A 19,132-nucleotide genomic window follows, 5' to 3' on the forward strand; every position below is an offset into this window, starting at 1 on the left:
CTGCAGGTGGAGCTCCTGCCCGAGCGGGACCTAGACAGCGACGGCACGAAGATCAGCGTAAGTGTCGCCGCAGGGCGCGGGCAGCCCCCGCCGGCCTGGGGTTCCTTCCCCCGTCAGGGCCCACCCAGCCTCGGATCGCCGAGTCCGTTCTGCCCCTCATCCTCTCCCCACCCGCACGGCAGACTGCAGGAAGCTGGCATCCCGCAGCTCAGTGGTTGGACTCGAGGATCTTAGAGGTCTTTTCCAACCTAAATAGTTGATTCTATAAATCTGTTACTGCTTCTTTGACGCCCCTGGCAGAGGGAGTCAGGACAGCCTTTCCCCATGCAGCCCCCCACACCCCTGGACATGGAGGCATCTACCGGCGTGGCCGAGGCAAAGACCATTGGCACACCCTGTTTGCACCCTGTGAAGAATTCAGTCTGCACCCATCCTTGTATTTCGTGTTTTCATTTACTCTGGGTAACTGCTGAGTCTACCTTAGCACTCCAAAGTTGGTTTTAAGGTTGAATTTTGTCCATGAAGCTGCACTTTCCTTTAGCGGTGTGTGCAACTGCTTAAATGGGTGTTGTCTCAGGTCCATACCCCCAGGCAGAAAAAAAGCTCAGAAAGGCTTTGGACAAAACCTCCCCATTGGGAGTAATCTCAAATCCTGGCCGCTGAGACTCTGTTTTACAAAAGGGAGATTCTGACACCGGAGTTACCAATCTGCTGCTTGGAGATTAAACCAGGATCTTATCTCAACAGAATTATAAACAGCATTGCTCCATTCCCCCTCCAGTTGTTCCCTGCAGGGAAAGGATGCCTTCCACAGCAGCCCCATGTCCTGAGTCAGGGACAGCCAGAAGGCTGCTTCTGACCTCAGAAAGCTCAGACCCTCCTCCCTCAGCATCCCAAGAAATGTCTGGTGGTGGGATGATGGTGTGGTGCTCACTGCAGTGGAAAGACACAGATACTTAGCAGATACTGCAGCATGAATATTCCCTTTGAGCCCAGAGGGGTTTTCCCTTTGCCTGGCACAATCGCTTTGGAAGTGATTTTTAGCTGCAGACAAGGCTTTAAGTAGCAGCAAAGCTTAAAACCAGCAACAAATAAAGGGGAATGATTTCTGACAAATCCTTTACTCTGCTGCTTTTTGATGCCTACAAATAACAAACCAAGTAATTGCATCAGGTCAAAGTGCAGCTAAGTATAGCTGAAGGGCATTTATAAATGAGAACTCATATACACTGTGTTCAATACAATACATATTCTGGCCATATTTATGTTTTCTGTGATACTTCTCACCATCGACTAGAAACTATTTGTGTCATGGACCATATCTTCAGTTGCATTTGTAGACTATCTTACAAATGAGGCTCACATGTGGCCCTTAGATACTATTCCACTAGACATAGGGCTAGCAGATAATTCATTCCTTATCAATACTGGCTCCTTTGGAATCCCTGTAGTAATCCATAAGAACTGAGACACAATATAGGTTGTAAAGCTTGTCTCATCTTTGAAGTTACAAATCTCTTTCATTATATATAATAATAATAATTGATGATGGGGTATTTATAGTGTTCCTGTAAGCTTGCATAAAACACTTATTTTATATTTGTAATTTAAAAAGTCAACATTATGTAGATGTCTAAATCTACTTTTTACAAACGTAGCCTTTTTTTTTTTAAAGCATACACAGCTCCATTAGTACTACTGTAAATTATCATCATGAAGAGAAAACGTTTAAGAGCATTTAGGAAATATATTCAAAAATGCTAAATGTGTGCTGAAATACACTGTTTCTATCTGTTCTAAATGATAAACCAGCACAAACAGAAAACATGCATCTGTGCTGACTGCAACAATTTCTAAATTTCAAATGCAAAAGTCAAAACAAATTCTGTTTTTCATCAGGGCTCTGCAACACTGTTAACTTTGTGGCTTTTGCATAGGAGCAAATGAAGGCACAATATGACCTATGAATCCTCTTTCTGTTCATATGAATCTTCTTTAATCCTTTTGCTGAACATGAATTGTTCAGTAGAGATATATTATTATTATTGAATTTGATTTAAATAACTATGCAGCACTTTCTGTGCAATTAATATTGCATACATTATGCCTGTAAGTATGTAATCCATACTTTCAACTCAGTTTGCCAAGTATAAATTCAGAGCTGGGTACAACACAACAGGCTATTAAGTCCATCCAGTATCTTAAAGCAATAACATATTCACAAGTATTGCTCTTCAATTTATCAAGAAGGCAGAATAGGTGCCTTGCCAACACCGGTGACTACAGCAGGCCAAGCTATCAGAAAGAAGTAATATGTCGTACAATCCCCACTAACGTGTCTAGCTTCAATCTAACAGTTCTCTATTTTTGTGATCCACCATGTATTCATCATCTTGATGTCTCCTTATTGGCTGTCATTGATGACACAAAAGCAACCTTTGCATCCATGTTTATGTAACTTTGGAAGTTAACCAGGTTCAGAAGTTCTTCAAAGCTGAAGATTTATATCCCACTGAATACCTTTTAACTGGCTTCCTGTGAGGCAACAGATATTAATTCAGAGAGAGAGTAATAGAAAATTAATTAAATATAAATTCTCTAAAGTGATGAACATACAGAAAGGAATCTATGTTAACTTTTCCCAATGCATCTTAATACCTATCACACATTTCTGAATGTATAATTTACTCATGTGTATTTTAATTATCTAAAATAAAAATATATTATGTTGCCCTCAGACATTAAAAATAATTAAAAATAAATCAGGAGCCTTATTTTAGCTGACAGCTCTTAAAACGATTCTGAATATGTGCTTCTAATAAGTACACAGATAAACAAGACAAAACAAACAACCTGACACAAGACGTCTTGTTACCATTAACACAAAAAGATACCAAGAGTTTAGACACACTTGAAGGAGACAAACTGAATGTAAAATATACAGTTTCAATGTAGTGAATAGTACAAGTTAATCTAATAAATAGTTATTAACATAGTTTAAATCTTGGCAAACATCTCCAGCAAAATTGTTAATGCACTAGTTCAGAAACTGAATTATTCAGTAAAGCCCACTAACTGGAAAGGTTTAACCAATAAAGTGCACAGATACTAGGTTTACATAAGAAAGCTCATTAAGAATGTTCATGATCTTAAGCAATTAATTGGAATGTGCATGGTAGTTTGGTTTTTTTGTCTGAGGCTAATTAGATTTCAGAGCAAACCATCTAAGCAGATTTGGAAACAAGACGTCAGGCATCCTCATAGATAAAATTAGCCATATTCATCCTTGATGTAACTTCCCTGCAGTAAGCACAATCACACCATTGAGTAATTGGGTTCTATGTCCATAGAGTTTTCCCAAAGGAAGAAGAATTCATGACAACGTTCTTTCCTTTGTTCTTTTTTTTCCCTGGAAAATTTGCAGACAGTGAAAGTACAAGGGAATGATATCTCCCACAAGCTGCAGATTTCAAAAGTGAGGAAAAAGGATGAAGGCTTGTATGAGTGCAGGGTGACCGATGCCAACTATGGAGACCTTCAGGAATACAAGGCCCAGGCATTTCTCAAAGTGAATGCTAACAGCCACTCTCGGCGAATGCAAGCCTTTGAGGCATCCCCAATGTGGTTGCAAGACATGAAACCTCGTAAAAACATCTCAGCAGCTGTCCCAAGTAGCATCCACAATTCTGCCAATCAGCGTGTGCGTACCACCTCCAGCCCCGAAGCAGCAGCCAAAATCCCCAAACAAAGTCCACAATCAGGTATGGTAAAGCATTTTGAGCTTTCATTTGATTGCTTACCAGCATGTAAAAGGAGGCTAAATCAACAAGGTAACCAGGAATTGTGACTAGGAAGAGTGTGGTGCTCATTTATTCCTCCTTCTCTCTGGTTCTCTTCTTCGTGCTATCTCTTTACTTCCTAAAATCTGAAGAATAAATTTTTGAGCAGAAGCAGCAAAAATCCTTTAACTTCTGTATGTGGATTTTATCTCTGCTGGTTTTACCCACCTAAGGCTAGCTCTCAAATCAAAGCTTAGCTTTCCCTGTAGTGTGTGTGAAGAGACAGGGGCATGTCAGTGAATGACTCATCCATTTTAAGATGTCTGTGCATGATAAATTAAATAAAACATCATCCAGATGTGATCCTTCCCAAGTTATTTTACACCAGTCACCTAACTCATATCTTCAACATTTGTTAAAATTAATCTACTTTTACTGTCAATTCTATTTTCATAAGGACCTTGACTTCTAAATCTTAGCAGACCTTAGACACACCAGATAGTTTCTTTGTTGTGTAGGCTTTAGAAAGACCATGGGTGTGTCAGAGAATGTGTGTTTATCATCTTCAGGTGCTTGATCATTGGCTTTGAATCAAGGGTTAAAATGGCAATGTCTCCATTGTCTGTCATGTAGAAATTAAAATTCTATACATTTTATTGGGGGGATTTTTTTCAGCACTGTATATGTAACCTATAATCAATATCAGTCTTCATCTTCTACATTGATACTGTAAAATTCACAGTTATGGAAAGGTACACAAATATACAGGAGGTGCAGTTCTATATGATGGCAAAAGAGGATGGACAGGATAAAAATTTGAGATGTTGTAAATGATTAAATATCCTCTGAAAAACAAACTGTGCAAGTTTAAGGGTTTCTGAGTTACTTCTATTTACACCAAGGGCCAATGTAAGGCACAAAATCACAACCACCTTAAAATATGTAAGGGAAGCTAATTAGCTTTGATGCATCATTTTTCTGCTAGTGTGTTATTAAATCAAAAACTGTGAATACAGCAAGTTTCATAGCACACCTATTGTGAAATCACTTTCAAGTTACAGGCAAGAAAGGTTAGAAAGACTTTTTTATAAGGAAAATACATTTCCTTACAGATTGGAACAATATGATTATTCATATAAAATTTCTTATTGCTGTTAAAATGTTGGTGCATCTACTATCATTATTTTGCCTCTGTATACACTTTTTAATATTTATGTAAAAGTTACATTCAGTTTTTTTCCCTGAAATTGAGCCACTTTCATTTTTTAGCTCTTCCAAAAAATGTCTAAGCTGTTAGAAGAAAAGAAATATTTCACTTGATTTAAAACCACCATTCCACCATGGCTTTCCTTTCAGATAAATGCATATACTTCTAATTTTCCATTGGACTCATACATTTCAAAGCAGCAGACTTTTTCATAAAGTGAAAATTCTGTGTTTTTTTCCATCCTATGTGAAATTTATTAAAATAGTCAGAGGTTTATGAAATATGTAGCAACAGACTATACTGCATTGCGGCCAAAGTGTGAACAAAACAGCTAATCCACTAAATCATTTTGGATATATAATTGACTTTATAGTATTGTTTATGTCTTTAGTCCAAGCAATGTCTTGACTGATTACTGGATATTTGTTACTTGAGAGCTTGTAGGTTATTACACAGAAAGGTCCCTGTTTAAAAAAAAAAAAAGAAAAAAAAGAAAAATGAATCTTTAATTTTTTACTTGAGCAAAGATTAATTCAGATCAAGTACAGACAATCCCAATCCTGAATAATTTAAAAATTGAACAGATAAAATGTAAGTTAGTTTATCAGTTCATTTTTTTTATGACAAAGCACAGACAAATGCTGCATTCATCAGAGGTGTAGCTTATCTACTGAAGAAATAAAAGTGTACCAGGAATCACACTTAATGCTTAATTTCAATTTAATGGTCACTTGCTACACAAATTATTGGTGATATTTTTGACATCAGTTATTTTAAACATATCCGATATTTTAAACATCAGTTCAGCTGTTGAGATCCAAGATTTGCTTTCTTAACTTGAGAATATCTTGGCCTGACTCTTCCAGCTATAGTGAGATTCAGATTTTCATTCCATTTTACAGTTGTTCTACAGTAATAGAAATACTCACAGGAGGACAAGTGGGGAGTTTTAGCTTTATCTAACTTAGAGGAGCAACGTCAGCTGAGGGAGGGGAGATGTCAGTTCTGAGACCTCAAAGAAAGCAGAAAGGAGGTGTCACAGACATTAATAGTGTACCTTTTTATGACACAAAATCAACACATCCTCCTTACTTTATCAAATGAGAAGGTCTTCCCCTCTGTAACAAGGTGCTAGCCATATTTATGCGTGCACAAGACTGCTGTGTGATTTCATTATGTGTAAGCAATGTATCCATCCAGCCTAGAACATAGAAACATGTTTGAATACAAATGTATCATGATTAAGTACATATTTTTACTTGAAGGAGGTACAGGTTGTGATGTTTGTTCATGTTGAGTAAAACATTGACTGCAGCAATGCTGCTTGAAGAGAAAAGTACTATTAACCATAGGTAATTGTATTAAATATTCTCTAGTATTAGAGAGCTGGTACGTGGTTGTTGGCCGTATTTACTGCCATGCTCACAGATTATTGTGAAGTACATCTACAACAATGGAAAACATGACACTGTGAAATTATTGGGAATTCTGTATTCAGCTACTGCTGAAGGACTCAGCTACTAATATATGAAAAATTGATTCTGATTATATAAATATTTCTACCCAAATTTTATTTTTAAAAGGTAGGTAGCATTCTACTTGGCTCCTTCTATCCTGGAGTACACTGCAGAATTTCTTTTATTTCTTGACAATAGATATTTACTATGTAGCTCTATAAAAGCAGTTTACAGTCAGTACCATTCTAAAACATCAGCACTTCCCAGCTGAATAGATATTTCTGCTATTCTCCTACTTTGCTCAAAAGTAAGAATATCTGTGATAACTGTCAGGGAGCTATATAGCCATGGCTGACAAAGTGCTATGAGGTCCATTTAGTATTTTGCACTGCTCTGAAAAATATTATGTGAGTGTAAAAAAAAAAATATTTATTACTGTAAGCAAAATGGAGATTCAATATAGGAAGAAATAGCTAATGAGAACATCTCCCACAGAGAATCTTCATATAATGTACTAAGAAGCACTACATGACTACCCCAAAGTCAAAAAAGTCAGGACAGCAGAAGTCCAAGCCAACACAGCTTGACCCTTTCATTTCATAATTACGGGCTGCAGCAAATGAGGTAACCCATCACAGCTTAAAGGGAATCTAAGTAATTTGACAGAGTAATCTGCATATATCCAGAAAATGTCCTATGTAGGTGGAGTGACAGACATTTTTTTTTCCTGCATAATTCATAACAACCTTAGTCCAAAGGTAAAAGCACAGAGTTATGACAAAGCTTTGTAATTCTAAGGAATGCTTCAATTAAATGGGGTCCAAGAACAAAAATGAATTCAGGTGAAAGGAAGCTAAATAATCTCCAAGCTGCAGCAAATGTCATTGTTTCATGGATACAAATCTAAACTCTGCTGTCTGCATTCAAATCACTCAACATTTATAGCAACAAAATCAGCTGAAGCATTTGTTGCACTGAGAATGACTATATCCCCCAAACTCCTCCTGTTCTGCCAATGCTCTGTTAAATCGCTCAAAGCCATTAGTTGCTTTTCAGACTCAAGAAGATCAGTCTCAGAGAATTACAAATGAAGAAGTGACAATTAGGTCAATTTTCTCACTGCTTATATACAGGCTCTGCACATTTCTAGCAACTTTTCATTCTTTCATGAAGTAACAGATCCATCTATTAAGCTATCTACATGCCAGAAATTCCTATGATGATGGCAGAGTTCCAGCGAGTGACTTGAAAAGGAGCTCAAAGGCGAAGGTGGTACTTATGTGGGCCCAATGACCTGGATTCTTGGCTTCATAAATCACACTGAGAAGCTGATCATCAGGCATGAATGCAAAAAAAAGGATGAAAACTTTTTTCTTCAGTCTGTTGATACTGATAAACTGAGGACATTACCCCGTCTCCATTTTTATCTAGAGAATCTAGGAATCTTTTACCATCAACCTATTTTAAACACAAATTTTATGTCCAGTTTGGAATCTTTTAGGATATAAACCAGCTTCTGTGTTGGGTTTTTAAATTCTTTTTAATTTATGTTCCATCTCCTCTTAAAGCAATGGAACAAAATGTCTGCTCTAGCCTCCACTAAGGTGACAGCCACCATTAGTGCTTTCTTCACTGAGAGACTCTTTGGCTTTGCTGTTTCAGAAACTGAGTACCCATAATGTCGGGAGGCACCAACCATTACTTTGATTGTGGCATAGCAATAAGTCAAGTTTCTGTTTCCTTTGGACTTCATGAAAGCAAAAGCCAAGCCACCATTTTGTTCTTCTTGTTCTGAACCTTATTTTGCTGTTGTCAGGAATACTTGCAAAAATTGCAATCTCTGTTTTTACTTGAAATTGACACTTTGATTCCCTCTTCATGAAAAGATGCTGCTCTACTTTTTTCAGCTTCTTGAAATAATGTAATCAATTCAAACCATGTTAGTTGATGTAGCCCTAATAACTAGTTAGTTCCTGACCTTGATACTGTAAACATCTTCTGAGAAGTGTCAATATGTTCCAAATGAATTCATTGACAAAGCAAGGTCTTTACAGCAGCTAACCCCCCACCTTTTTGTTTTTTAAGGCCAGGATTTCCAGTGCAGCATCAACTCACTAATGCCTTATGTTTCTTTTAAAAACCCCAGATCTTAATTTCTTGTATGTGCATATTTATTGATAGAACAAAATGCATATGAGTACTTAAACTCCTGTTCCTAGTGCTTAGTTCACCTAGACCCAGAACAGCTTCACTGAAACTCATATTTCTATAAAAATGATGGTGTTTGTATGCTGCATTAATTCTTTGTCTCTTATGAAGCTAGTCAAGAAACAGTGAGAACAGACACAGCTGAAACTAAATGTACAAAGTCTAAGAAAATAATTTTGCCCTTTACCCATCTACATTGTAATTTATATAATGCACATGTGCACCGAGATCTTTCCTATTCTTTTTGTAACATTGCTGGTGTGTGTCACTGTCTGTCTTTGCTACATATGCACTTAATCATATGTCTTCCTTTCTTTTAGCTGCTTAAAAGTAAACCTTTCAGACTAACCTCACCTTTAGAACAAAATTCACATGCAAAGGTCTGGTAGAAGACCACTCAAGAGTTCCCTGAGTAGCAGAATCACAGTAGTTCTGTTCTACATGCCTGATACAAATTTCTTTGGTAAAAAGCCACTAGAAAGATTGCAGGTGGGACACACATTCAGTAAACAAAGAGAAGAAAATAAAGGAAGAAGAGAAAAAAAAAAAAAGGGTGGGGAAAAGATGTGTATGATTTGTTTGTCAGCTCACTCAAATTGCTTTCCATTGCTTCACAATCAGACAGATTGCACTTGGTCATCTGTGAATTCTGTGAATTCTGTGAATTCTGGTCATCAGAGATTGCAGCATATGTGACAGGGTCTGCTCTTGAAATAACTGATGGGATTTCCTTGCTTCAGAATACAACCCATTTGTTACTTGACAGATATACAGCAAAGCAGAGGATATTTTCACTTTTTTCTGATGAGAAGCAAAAGTTTCCCATCTATGGTGCCCTGCTTCATTATGAAAATCCTTTGCATCACAAAAAATGGAAAAGAATGGGTGCAATTATCTGCTGGCTGGAACGGATACAACTCTGCTGAAGTCTAAAGGATGTAATTCATCTAAAATAGCAAAAAATTTGGCTAAAGGATGAGGATGAAGAGGAATTCTCTTCTACTCATAATGTGAGAGTGAATTATATGAAGAATTGAAGCTTTGCCCTGCTTGTGCCACCTGAAGAAGTTTAGGACAGTGAAGGTTTCTGTGAACTGAAGGAAGGGAAGGAAAACACCTGAAAACTGCTCTTTTCAGCTCACAGATTCAGGGGAAAGGGCATTCTTGATGGTGGGTTTTGTTGGTCCATTTTTTTTCTATGTGGTTTTTCTTCACCTCTGATCAACTTTTTTCTAGTGTTTCTCTTTGAAACCTTAGCCTAGACTAGCTAGAAAGCTCAACAATTTCAGTATCTTCTTATTTTCTGGAGACGGATTTTATATTTGATTAGACAATTCAAAAACTTCAAAGATATTCCAGAAACTGTTACTATCTTTATACTACAGTAATAATCAATTTATCCTTCTTTGTTGATGACAAAGCTGGATGGTATTTGAAGAGCAACTAATGATGTTGCTGCCTGCCTTGAGAAGAGAAAACTGCTTCAAACTCTGTTTTACCCTATCGTAAGGAAGTTGCCACTGTACTTTTTGGCAGTGCAAATTGTTATCCTGTCTGTGTGTGGGTGTTCTAGTCAGATCCGCCTCACTGAAGTTTGTTCCCCCACCTACTCATGAATGCTACTATCTTGGAAAAAAACTGACTAATTTTCTGTGAATAAAAATGTGAAAGTTAGTTGCACAGCTGCATTGCAGTGCTTCAAACATTCAATCTGTATGTTCATCAACCAACAAAAGCACAAAGAATAAATCTGGATGCTACTTCTGCTGCCATTCCTATTTCTACTGCTGTTATTACCTCTGCTGCTGTTGTTTCCTGTGGCACTGACTGAGGATTTTGGCCACCAAATCACAGCCACAGGGCTATAAGGATTATAAAAATGACCTCAAGAAGACTACAGAAGATGGTGTATCCATCTCCAGTTCATTCTGTGACACTGAAAGAAAGAGTTGAAAAGACAAGATGTTTTGTCAAGGAGGAACAATAAATCAGTCATAAAGCCAAGAACTAGCTGTAGGTCTCACAGGGAGCTATAAATTCAGAGTGTGCAAGGCCCTTTAGTAGAATTATAATATTAGAAAATATGACTACATAGGTTTGTGCCTGTCTGAAAGACTGCCAAAATAACAGGTCAGCTACCTATTTTATACTTTCCTGAAGTATTACCACACATTCAATATCTACTATTCAGTGACCATCTTTTACCTGAAGAGGCTTTGAATATTGATTAATGATATTTCATGGTTATGATTGATTCCACATCTCAGATGTATTTGGCACAAATACTTTGAGCTTCATTCTTAAAATCCACCATTTTCAAACTAGTGTGCTGTGGTTGTAGGGGTGATACCATATTGTTTTTTTATTTGCAGCACAGAAATAACAAGGGTGAAGTCTTTGGATTATGAACACTGATTTAGCTCTTGCAGTTTAAAATGCTGCCACTAAAAGTATTTGTCTTGCTCCAATCAAAAGCTATTGCCCCAAATCTGGATGGCAGGAGGAAATAGATGTCTGCTGCTCAGCTTTCCCAGTTCACAGTGTCAAGCCTCTATACTGTCATAAAGGCATTGATGACAGCTGATAAACTAAAACAGAGCTCTTAAATTGAGATAGATGAAGAGATAGCATGGGTTTGCTTGTATCACTCCTACTGTTGGGGGTTTAATTTCCATAAGAGGGGGAGGCAGAGAGATGGAGGCAGGATCATTTAAACTGCTCCAGCTAAACCCATTAAGAACTTGTGAGTCATAGCTCTTAGACAGAGGCACCTTCTGTTAGTCAGAGGCATTGTTCTAATCTCTATAACAACTGCACTATCCACCAGGCAAACAAAGGATCAGAGGAATGGTCCCTGCCTCAAAACTCTTACCATCTAGGAATCAGAAGAAAGCACACTCATCCAGTGGAAACTTAGCTGAATTCCATGAAAATAGGTCTTATATAAATGATATAAACAGAAGGAGACCAGGTTGACTGTATGTCAAGCATGAGCCTAAGTGTCAGGTGTGAAAAACGAGAAAAGGGATTGCATGTCACATATTGAAATATTTACAAAAATTGATAATTTTCATTCTGTCTGTGTTCTAATAACCCTTTTTGTATATATTTATCATGACAGTGCTGTTGAAGAAGATAGTGTAATATTAAGTATCACCCACCTAAATTTTCTTTACAATAGATGAAAGAATTAACGAGAAGCAAAAAGCAAAGGGGAAAAAAGACAAGTGCAATTCTCTTCTTCTTCAAACTCCTACTGTTACTTGATGGTATCTTTCAAAAATTGCTCCATTACAGGTTATTTAAATGTAGCATATATCAAATATGCACACATTTATAGATGCATTATAAAAATGCTGAGCAATTTGTGTTGGAATCATGTTTAATTACAACAGCACAAGCCAGTTACTAAAAAAAGAGTCAATTGAATCATTTTTGTTAACAGCCTAAATTCCACCTTCATTCAGTATAGGGTATAACTATATGAAAGCATAGAATGAAGATGAGTTACCACAGAAGAGTCAGAACAAACTGCATTCTTCTGCTTTAGAACAGCCATTTCATACAGATAAATACAAATGCACCAGTTTATATTTTTTCTGTCATGCATTAAAAAAGGTCTAAGATATGTTTTATCCATGGTTTTGAGAGATAGGATGAAAGAGAAGGATGAGAGAGAAAGGTGCCCAGTGCTGATAAGAGCAGTTAAAAAACCTGCTTCCAGTTCTGAAACAATACCAATTATTGACTGCATTTGCTTGAGCTTGCACCCTCAGCTTTGAACTACTGCAATAGGCACTGCTTCCTGGACTGCTTCTCACACAAGTTTTATTTAAATAGCGAACACTGAAATTTCATAGACTATGTGCAAACACCTCTTTTAGCAACCATTTTTCCAATAAGCACTCTCTCACTGAAATAGAAACAGCTGAAGTCAATGCATTGCTTATACATGTGAAGAGATTTTAAAACTTTGCAAGTTCAAACACCAGCTAAAGAAAGGAAGAGAATTAGGATATCTGCTACAAATGGCTGATGATTGGACATTTGTGACTGGGAGTCCCAGGTAGCCAGACTGTCATCCTCCTGAGAAAGTCAGGGAAGTTTGAGAAATGGGCTAAATCAAGTACACTATCTAGTTACTCTTTCTGAATAGCTGTGTTCAAACTCAACACTCAGTTTTGGCTATTTTCATCAGAAAACTACAAACATCTATAAATGTAGATGAACTGCCCATTTTAATTATATGTTTAAGGATCTCTCACCTCCCTCCTGTCTGTTCAAGGGAAAAAGATGACAGGGTTGAATCATTTTGATGATCTCATTTTCATCTTTGAGAATGACATTAGAGATTATCTTTGCTTCTTCAGAGTGCGTGATGGCCCAATTAGGAAGCCTGGCTCTACTCATGAGGTTAAAGAATGAGATATGAACAAGAGCACTTTTTAAAGAATTAAACATGGAATGATGAGTCTCAGATATGTCTAGTAGAAAGACAAAAATGACAAGAATTAAATGTTTCTCTAGGTAGGAGTTAATGTCAGGAATGATGTAGAGAGTGATCTGAATATAAATCCCAGGTTTGCTCACACCAGTATACCCTTAATTCTACTTTTGTCCATCTTGGCATTGTGCAAATGCAGAGGTCATTCAAAGTCCCACTCTTCTTCCTTTCTCCTTTCATACTATCTGTTGTCCTCATGGTTTTAATATGGCTTGTTCTGGACCACTGCCTGAAGCCAAGTATCATTTTTCCTACGTGCTACCAATACTTGAAGTCTCCTCTAGTTTTTTATCTTCCAAGTATTTCCATCTCAAGTTTGTACTAGAACATGACTCGAGGTGTAGCTGGCAGCAGGGTAAAAGTCTGTGACCTGCTGTAACCCAGAAAGAGTTCTGGAAGTTATTATGGCTCATATTTCTGGAAGAATTCTCCCCTCTATTCAGGGTTGGAAAGTTGTGACTTTTCTTGCCCTATGACAAGATTGAACACCTCTGGGTGCCTTACCTAGTAAAAGCTAAGGATTAGCCATCCATCTAGAATTCCATCTCTCTTTCTCATCTGCTCTTCTGGGCATCACTAAGAGAAAACTAACAGACATAGATGAACAGAGCTACATGCTGAATGCAAATTCTAGGTAGACTTCAGGGAAATTCAATACTTAACCTGTTCTAAATTTCTTCTGGTGTGTAAGATAAATTCATTTTCCCTCTGCAGTATGTGATGTGAAATCACACTATTTTAAGCTGATTACTGTACAGCCAATGGAGAAAGATGGAGTGAAAGCCTAGGCAAAAGGATCTTCATTGAAAATGAATGATACCTACTGCTCATCTTCATTCAGTCATTCAGTTCCCCAAAATCAAACACAGATGACTGAGCCCTAAAACGCACTTGAGAAGTCATTCCCCCAAAGAGGGAAAGGGGGACCTTACATTTGTGGGTAAGAAAATTTCTTCCTGTGTGTGGGTATATTTACCCCATCAGTATAAAAGAGATAACACAATTGTGATTTATGCAATTCAGAGGAATAAGAATGATAGCAATTGGTAGGCCAGAGGGGAAGAATCTATTTATTGAAAACCTGTGTGAGACATATTCAAATAAAACTTCAAATAAAATCAGCCATACTTGGTTTTACCTATCTTTATGGACATAAAAACTGCAAATATCCTCCATGTAATCTTATGGTTAATTTATGTCCCCAGTAAAATTAAGCCAGATATCACGTGAACTTTTACTTACTTTATATGGAAATAGTGCAAAATTATGATTTCATATGGGTTCAGCTGTGGTTCAACTGGGGCTGACGAGAAGAATATTTCAAATCTAACAGTATAAGCAAAGCTAAGTGTTACAAAACAGCAGACCAGGCACTTAAAAGATGGAAAACCTCAGCAAAAATTCCTGAAAAATGAAACTTCTAGGGTTTCAACACCTCTGTGATTTCAGAAATCAGTAGAAAAACCAAATTAACTCATACCCAGCACAGCCTAAATATATGTCTCTGAAATATATGTATTGATATTTTGGCCTAATGTAATACATACAGAGAATCTGGGATGAACTTTTGTGTGACTGGCTGTATTTGACTTGTACTGGTCAGAACAAAACCAGGACTCCATTAAGGCATTAGTCTTTCCTGTGATGAGTGGGTTACTACCTAAAAGAAAATCAAGAATACCCTAAATAAACTTATATGTCTAGTAAAACACCAAAGAAATGCTGTTGAATTTTCATATTCCTTCTGTTATTTGTATGAGAATACACTGTGCATTGTACACATAACTGTAAGGAGACAGTTTTCAGAGGCTCTGACAGGTACTGAGGCTCAGAATGCTGGAAGCTATTACATCCCAGAGAAATCCTAAACCTTAGAAAGCACAAGGAATGCCAAACTTGCTAAACTTCAATTCTGGCAGATATAAACTGTTTGAGACCCAGAGTGGTTTACCATGTAAGGTACTCTTAGAAATAGAAGATGCTAAAATTTTAATTCCTGAGGCAGCTGCTTAGTTTACAGTTCAGTGTTTCATCCAGCTGTGAAAAATAAATGGGCAAAGTCATTCAACCATCCCTGCTTGCATCCCCAAATCCCATGTATCAGACACAAATTTTGTCAATATCTTAGTGAAGGCAAGGGATCATAGTCATTCAGGCATGCAATGAGTAACTACCTTTTTGACCAGTTGCATTTTACTAAGAATTTATGACTTCTGATGGCTTTATTTTATACTTAGATGCTCTATAAGTAATTTCATTAACAGAACAAAATTGATGTTCAGCTGTGGGGTCCATACACTATGAGCCATGAAATACAAGCATTTGGGACAGACTTCTTTTTTTAAATTTTAAACACTAGGGTCATATTTATTTATCAGTACTTTTTTTTTCTTTGTGTTCCTAACATTTAAGTAAACCATAAATTTGAATAAAACACAGTTTCAAACACTTTAATGGCATGAACAAATCTTTCATGCTGTTGCACAAAAACTTATCATCACATGCCTTTGGCAATACAGCATTTGTTTACAGGATAAGGCTAAGTATTTCAGGGACATTTGCCCTTTTGGATATTTGTTAGTAGCAGGAAATGAAAGACTACTAATGGGGAGTTATATGACAACAGAAAAATTTAACTGGTTCCCAGTGTCTGACAGGTGAAACTGTGAGAATGTCTGACCCACACATCAAGAGCAGTTTAACTAATAATGTAGAAATAATATAAGCATACATTACACTGCAGTTCTTCTTTTGAGTGACTGTCTTTGAGGATTACATAATTGCGGTCCAGTGTTGTTGACCTGCAATAAAATTTCTTTTAGCTCTCATTATGTTAATTAGAAAATAATGCTTGAAATGGTGGGATAATGAGTAATCGATTTAGGAAATCCACAGCCAGATAGACAGGCTTTAACCTATATTGCTTTGCTCACGGTTCAGGTGATATTATTCAAGTCCTAGTCATAATGGTATACTAAAAACACATCTGTATGGAAAGTCTGAATTTGGATATGGTGGAATTGACTCTCTGATTTATGCACCCTATGACTTCCAGATTCTAAGTCAAAATAGGCATTTATGAATAGTTTTTGTCACTTTTTTTTTCAAGATGAAAAACAAAATAATAAAATATGACCAAAATGAAAGAACAGAAATAGGAAAAAAAATCTGAAAATGCTGCTTTCAATTTTGCTATTTTCTTACTCTATCTTTGTAGCTTTCACTCTCTCAAAATCTAAACAAATACTTGGGTTCATAAAAGAAAAAATGCAGTTCTTTTTCACATGTCTCAAAAAGAAAAATGAGCCCTGAGCATACTTAAACTTCAATTTCATTTCATAAAGCATCACTGAAAAGATGAGAGCACACCTAATAGCCATATATGTCACTGTATATTGCAAGTCAATTGTACGTGGGCTGATATATTACCAAAAATTTCTCTGTTTTGATTAGACAGCATTTTGAAAACTATTATACCAGATTAAGATCTACTAACCAGTTCCCAAAACCTTGAAGTGGACACTGTCTATACAGTTTTTTTTCCAAAAATCCTAATAGCCTCTTTCTTCACATAGAAACTGAAATTGTTTTAGTTGTTATTTCCCCTAATTTTTTCCGATGTGTTCAGAATTGCTTTACCTTGCGGTAACTGCATGTACTCTAACCTAAATCCCCTGCAAGATAAACAGTCTTGCTCTTTTGAGAACATGCATGTAGAACATGTGAAGTGAATTGTAGGGAAGTCATGATTTATGCAGAAACTGAACATTATAAATACAAAGGTTCTGTTTATGCATTATATATTACCCCTTAATTTGAGGATCTGCAGATTTTCTTATTGAAAAAAGCAAAATGGAAACAAAAATCAGAGAATATTTGGTCTGCAAATACGGTGCTGCTTTTTCCACTGTGACATATTTTAAGTTAAACTTATGTCATACTTTTTTCTCTTCTGCACATTACAGCTTTAAAATTCTCAAATTGTAACATCATTAATTGTTGTAAAAACTCTTTTAAAATACATTAATGACATTCTTCCAAGTTGCATTATAGATATTTTTTGCAGATAAAATATATCTCCAAAGACTTCATTAGAGTTGTAGTGAGACATATTTCCTTGGTTCAATCAAAAAGAAAAACTTTTAAATGGAATAAAACAAGTGAAAATAATTCAATACAACAGGAAATGATCGAACACTAACAAAGATTCTAACTAAGTTTTGCTAACCTCATTAGGGAAGGAAAAGCCTTCATAAAAATCTGTTCAATGACAAATTTTACACAGAGAGAAAACAAAGTCATGCTACAGTAAAACCAAAACCAGAAATTGAACTCGGGTTCAAGGCTGTAAATATTATATGTGTGAGAAAAATCCACAGGAAAAAGTTGCAGCAAATTTGCTTGTGTGTTTGCTTGCTTGTAATACAGAACAAGTGTCCTGAGAAGCACCCCAAACTACAGCAGTGCAGTACAAGTAACATTATCAGACGGGCAAGAGAAAAGTAGGCTTCCCACTCCTGTCTTCTTTCAGTAGAAACTAAGCTCAGAGTTCCCTTGGACTTCTCTTGGAAAGATATTACTAATGTCTTTGAGACAAGTTTTCATGTAAAAGTTAATATTTGTTTAGCAACTCAGTTCACACGTGTGTAATTGAAATATCACTATTGCCTAGACGGTCTTGTGTATGTGACAGAGGACTAAGAGTGTTTTATGGCAACCACTATATATGTAACATCTCACACCACATATTTACCACAGTAAGAAGTGTTTATCTAGAATCTGAGATTTAGTTTAATCCCCATTTCAAGAGGGAAAAAAATTACTAAAGACAGGAACAGAAGTACTTCTTGCTGCATTTATAGTTGGCAGATACAGAGAACAGTGTTACATCTGAAAATTTTAAAAAACCAACACTTGCCTGGAGTTCTTTTTGCTTTCATTGTGTCTATTCTTTATGATAAGAAAAATGTGCTTTTAGGGGCTGCAGTGAAAGCTGTCATTCAGTTTAATATTAAGTTCTTTACAAAAATATCTTATGCATGATTAATAGATTTTTAAAAAAATAAACATTTATTACAAGTTCAGCATTGTCATGGACTGCTTATAACACCATTGTTACCTTGTTATAGGACTGATGGCTCTAACCATCGATAATATTTATCCTTTTCAAATATACAACACAAATATAAACTTTATTAATCATGCATCAACCTGTTATAATCTGAACCTCTACGTATACTGCTACCAAATTACATTTACAGTTTTGACCTCAAGTAATTAGTTTCAAATTCTGAATGTATTTCTAGATGATACAGGGAGTTATCAAGCACTGAGGCTTGGCATGTAAGACATCTAAATACTTCTGTCCTTGGTGTGTGAACATTTCAGTTTAATTAGTCTAGCCCCAAATGGTTTTATTCTGTTGGATACTAAATATGAAGTCATGGGTTTAGAAATAATTATTTGGACTATTGTTTTAATAGCTTTTTAGAAAGAAAACAAAGTTTGGGAAAATACAAATTCTCAAAAATAAATAGTCCAAACCTTTTCACATTCTGTTTCCCCCTTGTAAATAGCACAGCCATTTGCCTGTATCTCTTCCAGTTTACAAGAAAACACTCTTTAGCCACCAGATGACTTTATTTTTTTAGCAGTCAATGATGTGATGCTGGAAATGATTTTGTAAAGAACACTTTGAGGTGGAAAGTGTTTGGCTTTGTTCCTCTTGTTTTATGGTTTCACTGGGTAATATTTTTTAAAAAGACAGACAAGAAAAAAAGCAAAGCAAAACAAAAAAACCTCCCTGGGACTGAAATACTTTGTATGTGTTGTTATTTGCAGTGCATGCCAAGACATTCATGGGCACCAGAGCCAACCTGGCGAGCTAATTAAATAAATAAATGTATATGTTTAAAACAGCCTTATAAGGAGCATTGGAAATCTGCAAGATGAGCGAATATCTTATAACTTCTTCCGC

The 19,132-nt window shown here is 36.4% G+C and overlaps 1 protein-coding gene across 3 annotated transcripts in view; it reads left to right on the forward strand.

Annotated features, from left to right (window-relative positions):
* VSTM2A (V-set and transmembrane domain containing 2A) overlaps positions 1–19,132 on the forward strand; it is a 31,457-nt gene that overhangs the window by 3,684 nt on the left and 8,641 nt on the right. For 2 of the 3 annotated variants that reach the window (XM_008637508.2, XM_008637507.2), the window contains exons 3-4: positions 7–57; positions 3,425–3,761. In XM_008637508.2, the coding sequence (XP_008635730.1) occupies positions 7–57; positions 3,425–3,761 (388 nt within the window). Of the gene's footprint in view, positions 1–6; positions 58–3,424; positions 3,762–18,996; positions 19,129–19,132 lie in introns of those variants that run through there. The other variant, XM_017739106.1, reaches the window with a different exon arrangement.

The sequence above is a fragment of the Corvus brachyrhynchos genome, unplaced genomic scaffold (assembly GCF_000691975.1).
Source record: "Corvus brachyrhynchos isolate BGI_N302 unplaced genomic scaffold, ASM69197v1 scaffold7, whole genome shotgun sequence".
Classification (NCBI taxonomy): Eukaryota; Metazoa; Chordata; class Aves; order Passeriformes; family Corvidae; genus Corvus; species Corvus brachyrhynchos.